The sequence below is a fragment of the Charadrius vociferus genome, unplaced genomic scaffold, assembly GCF_000708025.1.
Source record: "Charadrius vociferus isolate BGI_N301 unplaced genomic scaffold, ASM70802v2 scaffold88, whole genome shotgun sequence".
NCBI classification, from domain to species: domain Eukaryota; kingdom Metazoa; phylum Chordata; class Aves; order Charadriiformes; family Charadriidae; genus Charadrius; species Charadrius vociferus.
This window is the reverse complement of record NW_009649619.1, coordinates 1753558-1762740: the sequence shown is the minus strand read 5'-3', so window position 1 is coordinate 1762740 and position 9183 is coordinate 1753558. Positions and strand designations below refer to the sequence as shown.

The 9183-nt window shown below is 44.1% G+C and overlaps 1 protein-coding gene across 1 annotated transcript in view; it reads left to right on the top strand.

Annotated features, from left to right (window-relative positions):
• CPZ (carboxypeptidase Z) overlaps positions 1-9183 on the top strand; it is a 37038-nt gene that overhangs the window by 19571 nt on the left and 8284 nt on the right. Inside the window, exon 7 of the mRNA XM_009890520.1 lies at positions 6263-6421. Coding sequence (XP_009888822.1) covers positions 6263-6421 — 159 coding nt within the window. The remainder of the gene's footprint in view (positions 1-6262; positions 6422-9183) is intronic.

The following is a 9183-nucleotide window of genomic DNA, read 5'->3' as shown; positions in this document are numbered from 1 at the left end:
ACTGCCAGCCCTGCAGCCCCTGACACTGGCAACTCGCAATGGAACTTAGGTCCTCTTGAAAGAGGAGACACGGGAAATGAAATCAGTAGTTCTGATATTGGGGGCTCTGCTTTTCCTCTGCTTTTAAACTCTTTTTATTCTAATTCAATTTTTATTGTTAGCACAAAGCCTCAGATAGATGGGGAACAGGGTTGTTTCAGCAGCTGGTGTATTAGCAGAAGATTTGAGAGACCATACTTTGGTTTTCTACTCTGCTGCGGGTGGTCTTGTGTGAGGCCAGGTCTAAATCCCGAAAGCATCTCTGATGCTGCCCCAGTGTTTTGGTACCCCATTTCACAGAGGTGAAATCTGGATAAAAGCACACCACTTCCTCAGGATAATGTGCGTATGAAGATGCAAGTCTGTGAGAAGCTCAGTAATGCACACTGTATTACACCATTGATTTTCAACATAACTAAACTCAAGAAGTTTATTCTACTTTATGCATGTAATCGTACAGATCCCAGCTCATGTCACTAGATTTCTGCACGAGTATAAGGTCACAAGCTTAATAGTTTCCAACTTTTGACTGAATAATGACAGATAACAGTGAGCTGGTAAATGCAAGTAGAGTACAGGGCCTTAGATGGGAAAGAAGGGTTGAGAGCATGTGGAACAGAGCCTGAGGTCAAAGGAAAACAGCTTAAAAAAAAGGGATTTTAGGAGAAAAGTCTAGAGAGAGAATAGTTTTGATTCACCCCACTTGTGTATAGTAGTTTTCATAGCTGTACATCTAAGAACCATGTGTACATATCACTGAAAGTTCTCTTCCCCAAATGAATGGTGTATGAACAAATATGAAGAATCTCGGGAGCGGGATTAAGCCTTGCAGATATCTGGTGTGAGACCACGTTGTTTGCAGAGGGGACCTGAGCACTGCAGGTGTGAGCTCTGAGCTGGCTGCACTACAGAGTCTTACCTGGTCTCCTAGCGGGTTTGCTTTCCCACAGAGGACAGAGGCTTGGAGCCATCCCTGTTTTCTTTTCAGGAAACCCTGTTCTTCATCCTCTAAAGCCAGGACTTGGGCTGGGGACGCTTGTGTTTCACAGCAGTTCTCTGAAGATGGCTCACTTTAGTTCAGTATCTGTCATCCTGTTCCCATACAGCAAAACAAGGTTACTCAGTTAGTCAGGAACCTACCAGCTTTTGTAACATAAAGTAATGTTTACTCACACAATCATGCTAAATCAAAAATATATAATAAAACAACAGTCATTACAAACATATATATGTCTCTACCTTACTGGAAGTCACTGTGCTATTTCAGACCCTCTTGGTCACAGCTTCTCACTGGGTTCCTGATTTGAGAGCAAGTGTTGTCTTGCTCTCACCTTGTCAAGGTTGGCCATTCCACGCAATTGCAGGTCTGTTACCTGCCAGGCTTTCCGACACACCACACCAATGTATGTGTTTTCCTGGGGGAGGTGCTTACAGGGAGATGTTCCCTGTCTTAGGAATATGAACTCACAGCCACTTACTTGAGTTCCTGCCAAGGTTGTATAGCTCAGCCACCAAGCACTGCCACCAGCCTGTCCACAAAGATACAGCTGATGAGTCAGTTTGTGTCTGCAACACCTCACTTACCAGACAGAGTCCTTTCTTTGCGTGGCCCTTTGCAGAATCAGTAGTGAGGGTGCCAGTCTCCTAAGAGCTCTTTCATGGGCAATATTGTTCCCTGAGCTACATGAAGACAGGATACAGGACTGCCTGGCACACCTAGAAAAAGTCGTTGAAAATGCCTTTGGTTTTCCATGGAGGTGTTCAGGAAAGCTGCTTTTGCCCTTTCAGACTGGACATAGTGGCTGTGCAGCAGAGTTTGAGGTATGAAGGAAAGGATGGAGATCTCCCTCCAACCACGTGCTCACTTTCTGTGTCCAGAGGTGCACGGTTGAAGGCCCAAGCACCACTGAGGAAGGACAAACGTGGCTTTGACCCCTCTTTGTGCCAGTGCCCAGTGCAAGCTGTGAGCTTCTCTCACACTGGGCAGCCCAGAGTCCCCATAACTCTGGATTTTCTGGCTGTAACCTGCCTGCTCCTTCCCCCAGTCCTGCTTCTGGCCTGGTCCTTCTGATGGTCTTTGGGATGATAGGTGGTAGGCAGCCACTTGCAGAAGTCATTTTTACAACCACGTATTTAGCTTTCTTAGACGTTGTGTAACATCATAGCAGTTTATAGAGGGCTGGATGGAGACAGCCTAACATTTCTCCCACAGTTATCCCCACTGCTGTGCCCAGCTCTGCCCCAGCTATAGTGTGTTGGTCACCCAAGGGTGTCTGTCACCATAGACAAGGGACCAGGAAGGCTTGGGACACAACCATCCTCTGTCTGAGCTCTGCCTCAGTGGGTACAGACCCAAGGTTATAAATACATCACTTCTCCTGCAAACCTTTTCTTGTTTTTGAAGAAGAAGTTGAAATAAGTTGGTGGTCCAATGTTCCATTCCTCAGAGGACCAAACTTCACAGAACCTCTAGATGCTCTCCTGACCCCAAAGTGGGTCCTGACATAAACACCCAAAGCATCTCCAAACCCATGTGCTTTGCAGAACAAATGAGCGAACTAATTTCCTTGTGACCTGAATGGCACCACAAAATCTCCTTGATGACTGCGGTTTCACATGGTTCAGAAACCTGGCAGTAAGCGGTCGCACAGCCTCATGTCCCTCTCCTCCACCGGTGGTATCACAGGGCAGCCAAATCAGCTCTCCCATAATGAGCTTCAATTTTGTCAGGCAGGTGAACCCGTGGCTCTTACAGCAGTCAGCCTTATGCATGTGAAAGCACTAGATTGGATGTTTCAACACCAGCCTCTCAGCTCTCATTTACTTAATAGTGTTTATTACCTGCCTTATTAAAGTAATTATCTGAGCATTGCAGGGCATTGTATAAAGATCAGAAAATGGAAAGCGAGTTCCCAGCCAATCCCATAAACTCAGGAGAGCTCCTGCCTCCCCGTAACCCTTGCTGTACAGCGCGTTTTGTTCCCCGCTATCATGAATTATCGTAATAAGTGGTCTGAGGGCTCAGACTGAGAGACTTCAGGCTTCATCTGAAATGAAGTCTGTTAAATTGGCTTGATTCAAGCAGAATTTGGAAGTCTGTGCCAGTGGACGCTGGCATAGTCTTTAGGAAAATGAGTCTGGTTGCTTCTAAAAGGGAAAAAAGAAATCTTTGAAAGCCATGGAGACAGTGACTAATTGCAGTATAATTGACAGAAATGAGATTCAAGTTTAAAAAGGGTAGTGGCCATTCCCTGTGCTTATGCAGAAATAATTTAGCTGTGTTCTAATTGTGCCCCAAATTGTTCTTGTGAAACAGATAATTTAAAATTGATCTCCTCTGACTAAAAGGCAAGAGCCCTGGTGAAAAAAATATCAAAACCCACATTAAAGGAAAAGTCTATGCATAGTCAAAGGCCAGAGTGACACAGATAGCATCTGATATCATCCGGTGAAGCTGAACCAGGATGTGCACATTTCAAAACCTTAATCACTGTACATGATGTCACTGAAATGCTATTAGGATAAAAATAGTGACATTGAAACTCCTGATTTTCCACAACATTCGCTTCAATAAGACGTTGCCTCTGTGACACAGCAGTGCCTCATGGCTTATGCAGGTATCTAGTGAGCAAGTTGGCTAATCGGGGGGACTGAATTTAGGAGCTCTCTGAAGAAAACTGCATTTCACTTTTGCCCACTGAATTGCAGAACCAAATTAAAAGTCTTATCGAGGCCCAAGACCGCTGTTTGAAATCAGGGCTGATGCTGGTGTGAGGCATGCCCTCTGCCCGGGCAGCGGGAGCTGGGGCAGCTGCCGGCTGGGCAGGGAGCTGCTGAGATTTTGGGGCAGCATCCTCCTGGGGAGTGCTGGTGCTGCGGGGCTTGGAGGGCGCAGGCTTGGTGCCAGTTCCTCGGCCACCCTGTGAACCCCCAGGGCAGGCAGTGCCGCTCGCAGCCTTTTAGACACCACCTGGGGTCTTCTGCTCTTCAGAAGGGATGGGCTCAAAGGGTGAACAAAGCACTTTCAGGGTTCAGGCGAGAGTGGCTGGTTCAGTCCCAAATTCCTATGGGATAAAAGTCATTATCAGACCATCCCATGGGACTGTACAAAAAACAGAAAAGCAAATACTTTGACCACTGCCAGTAGTGTTCTTTGGACACTGCCAGGTTCCTTGTCACGCAGCCTAGTGAACTGTTTTCTTCTCCCACCCCTGTGTTGTGTGAGTGGGTGTGTGAGTTTGCAAAAAGTGCAGACCATTTTTCCTCCCCTTTAGAAGTGCCCTTTATCTGCCTTTTAAAAAATGTTTTTCAGGTCATACTTTTCTGATAAACCCTGTGTCTAATCTTCCCAATTACGCAAAAAGCCTTGGTTAGGTTTCTGGCATTCCAAGTTCATTCTCCGTGTTCCAGAGTTGGTCAGACCTTACCCGTTATATCTCATCTTACATTTAAGTTGTCTCTTTATAATACCGAGGTTGAAAGGGTTGCAACACAGAGATTCAGAGGCTACCACCAGGTTGATACACAAAGTGGACCTGGCCTGTTTCTTCTGAGGACAAGTGGCACAATCTGACTTGTGTCCATATGCTAACCACAAATTACGTTACAGCAGTGGGAACCCCCAAGTTCCTGTTTCTTCCCAAGTACAGCGTACAACCTTTTCAAATAGCACATCTGCAGTGGCCGGAGGCACTAGTTCAGTTCAACAACTACTGAATAGCATTTTAAGGAAAGCTGAAAACAGGGAGGACTCAGTTAATAATTATGGCATCTGAAGGGAGGTGGCCTCCTGCCTAGGACAGGAATAGGCAGGGTGATACCTCCTTAAATCATTCCAGATAAAACTATATTTAGGCATGGCTTTTTCCCGAGACCCTTTGTTTTCTACCTCATTGCTGGAGCTGTAATACCTCTACGGTGTACCTTTGTCTCACAGTGGTTTTCTCTGCTCCACACCTAAATTTGTGCTACCCACTACATCCCCAGAGCTGCAATTTCCCAATAGCAGAATAGGGACTGTTCCAAATAAAACAGGAATTGCTATTATTGCAACCCTAATGTATAGGTCTTTAGGTTGTTTGTTTGTTTTGTTGTTTTGGGGTTTTTTTTGTCTGTTTGTTTTGGGTTTTTTTCCTGCACATTGCGGACATGATTCACTGTTACTAGTCATGAGCCACTCCGGGATCCTGGCTGGATGATTTTCTAACAGCTGATGAAATCAAAGCAAAGGGTGATATGTAATGTTAGCAGCCCTAGATAGATGCTGGACTAACTCCATCACAAGACATCTTGCTTAATTTCTTAAAACCTGCATATCTGCACTTATGCAAAGCAGAGTCTGGATTAGCAGCCTCTGCCTTCACCCACTTCTCTCCTCGTAACTTCACAAGCTGCAAGGAAAAGAACCTCAGCTCCTCCAAGGTCACCAGCGTGTGTCTGTGCTTGCAGAGACCGGCCACCAGATGACGCTGTTACTCCTAAGAATTAAGCAACAGCTGAGCAGGTCCGTGAAGTTACTCCTCGGAAAAAGGGGATGAAGGAGCCTCCAGCATTCCGGGGGGAGCTGGGGGCCTGAGCATCTTTGGAAGTCCGGTGCCCACTCCCTTGGCAGCTATTACTGGGCATGGACTGTTAGAAAGACAAATTTTGTGCCTTATCTACAGCAGTTCACTGCGGATAAACTGTAGTCATTGCTGTGCTTTATATACATTAGTTTTCATTTATTTGCAGCTGAACCTAGACCAAAGGATAGCAAATAAGACAATGGATTTCGAACAAGTGCTGAGAGTTACAAATTGATCCCTGTATTCCAGTTTATCCACCCAAAAGTCAGTCCTGCTGATTCAGAAATGCAATTAGATAAGGAGTTTGTTTTGCAAGTAGTGGTGCAACACCACAATTTTTCAAGCCTAAAATCCTGTCATCATCACTTTGAACCGCTGAAAATGTCACTGCAACATAAAGTCATTTTTCTGTCAAACTTTCTCTTTTTTTTTCCCAGTTTTTCCACAGTGAATAGTGTGTCTCATCTGTTCCCTGTAGCAAATTGATGCTCTTTCCCAATTAAACTTTGGGATGGAAGAGCCACAGAGCCTCAGCAGTCTCCTTTCTGACACACTCCCTTCTCTGCTGGGCTTCATCCTACCCAGGATCAAATCGCTCCAGAGCTGCATGACCACTCACGGCTTTTTTTTTTTTTTTTTTTTTTCCTCCTGGATTTCAGGTGGCCCCTGAGACTAAAGCAGTAATGAAGTGGTTGAGGTCAATCCCGTTCGTGCTCTCTGCCAGCCTCCATGGGGGTGAGCTGGTTGTGACCTATCCTTACGACTATTCGAGGCATCCTATGGAAGAAAAAATGTTCTCCCCTACACCTGATGAGAAGGTAATATTGGTTTTGCGGGGTGAGCATATCAGTATGGTTTCCACATGTGGAACTATGGAAACTTTTTCTTTTAACAAGTAACAAACTTTGAATTATCTAGCTTGTATACATGTATGTATATGTATGTATGAAATATGTAATAAATCACATGTTTATAAATATAATGCATGCATATATACATATATAAAATATGATTTGTACCCTTATTTAATACGCTTTCAAATATAGGATCATTTACACACTGTCAGCTTCATCTGTAAGGATTTATCCATGTTTTGTGAGGGCAAACATGATTTCACAAGGCACAGGTTAGGAAGAGACAGGATTTTACTATTTAAAGGGTGAAGGCTATAATACTTTTACCACTGATTTCCAGCAGAAAAACCTGACCAGCTGTGTTATTTTCTGTTGAAATCTGTAGGAAAAAAAAAAACAAAAACCCAACAAAAAACTGGCTGCCATATGGTGGCAGCCTTGTAACATTTATTCCAGGTCAGATGAACAGGAATGGTTTTTCCCTCTGTCCCTGGAAAGTTCCCCATTTGGGACTCACTGTAAATCTTCTGTGAAATTTTTTGCCATCTTTCCTATTTCCCTTTGGTTTCCTCAATCTAGTATTCATTGTCGACATGCCCACTAGGAGAACAACTAGTTTTTGAACCTTCCAGCGTATGTTAAAAACGTCCCTGGTCTCTTAAAAAAAAAAAAAAAAAAAGCAGTTCTTTATATAACAAACAGCAGCTGAAAATAGTCAGAAGTTGATCTTTGACTTGAAGCATCCGTTATCTTTGAGAAGGTATCTCTTCTAAAGTGACAGTTCTCAACAGCACCTATTAAATATTTAAATATTTATAACTATTAAACATTTTCTATATCAGTCCATTTTTTTCTGAGCTGTACAATACCTACTGACTACACGTGTGTGATGACGATTTGGCAGTAAAATAGACCAGGCACTGCACACTAGAAAGCCCGTGTAAGAAACATCTGGTGGGTTGTAATCAAAGCTACAGAAGCTTTTGGTGAGGACTAGGGGAAATCATAAACCTCTGCACTTATATCCCATCGCCTGGGCTAGGGCTACACTGATTTACACGTAGGTGGTGGAGGAATGGTGGAGGAGTGTGGCCATGTGTGCCTTATCAAGCAGTTCACCTGTGGGATGGAAGGAGAGCAGTCCTTCCATCATCTCCAGTCAGGGACAGTGCATGAGTTTTGAGTGAAATGATGCAGTCCCATGTACAAAGTGTTCCATCCCTGTGCAGTGCGCAGCTGGGTAACCCCTAATGACATCCCTGGTTTGCAACAGCATAAGACAGAGGTTCTTACACCACTGGCTGCTGCATAGTCAACGGCTGCAAAGCCTGGGAAGATAGCTACTAACTTGGAAGTTTCAAACATACAAGGGAGGGCTGGGGATATTCTGAATTAAAACCAATTTTTCAAATGAGTCAGCACAGCAACCTTAAAAACACTACCAGTATCACTTTGGATTTTGCCCAGAAAGTTATAAAACCTGTACCTGTGAAGTAACCTGCATTTAAGTAATGTCATCTGCAGCTGCTGCTGCCGCCGGGGAACCTGCATCCTGAAATATAGCAGCTTGTTTTAGCTGCCATACATTAGCCATAAACCTTGTTCTAACCTGTCAAATTTGCCTTGCAAGGGGAAACGAGGCAATTTTGCACCCTTGGCTGCAGCCCAGGGTGAAATGCTGCGGTGCTGATAATGGCCAGAAATTAAAAAGTCAGATTCTGCAAAGTATATTCAAACCAGATTGCCCTGTCTGAAAATGCATCTGGGTACTGCCACCTCCCTGTGTCCCTCATGGTCTATGTGTGGTAGCCCAAGGATCCTCTTGACACCTGCTCCAAGACACAGTGGATTTCAAGCCTCTTTAGCTTGCATCACAGCCTGGGCTGGTACCTGCTGAGACCATGTCCTTACACGCACATTCTTGCATCTGGTTCAGCCCACCTAATCCAGAACTCTCCCATTTTTTTTTGGCTTTTGTGGAGATGGATGTTTTTAGCAGGCCCTTGTTGCTTTGTGTTGCACAAGAAGTTCCACTGATCACTGTGCTCACCAGAGTAGAAAGGTGCACACCAAGTCAAGTTCACTCCCTTGGGTGAATGGAAACTCTCCCTTCCCTCCTCCTGAAAAAAACCTGACCTGTGGCAGTCAGTGGGGTAAAAGTGCTGGCCAAAGTGACAGCACTGACCTCATTTTACCAAATGAAGCATGACAATACCACAGTCACAAGGATTCCTCTGTGTTTTTTCCCTTTTTGTTTCACTGTATTACACCTAAATGTCTAAGGTTTTTTGAGGTCTGTGTCTAGTCATACATTAGCTGCTATGTGATAATAAATGTATTGCTAACCAAGCGCATTTCAATTAAAAAAAAAAAAAAAAAAGTTTAAACCTTTCTGTTAAATCAAGTTCACTCGATTTTGGATTTCTCATTTTTTCTTCTCGCTACCACCTCTCTTTTTTCACTTGCACTAGTGGCCAGGCAAAAGCCTTCTGCCTCTTGGTGTGAAACAAGAGAAGAAAGATTTGGTCACTGCACATAAAACATCTGCAAATTACTTTGGGCAAGGTGAGGAACATACACTGAAGTCACATAGGCACCTTCAGAACTTTCAGCAAATATCTTCCACAGAAGATTCAGAACTGGGACCCAAATTCCTGTAGAAATTAAAGATATTTGGGCTGGTTCTTCTACCATATTTAATCAACATCCATTTCTTTCTGCTGAAC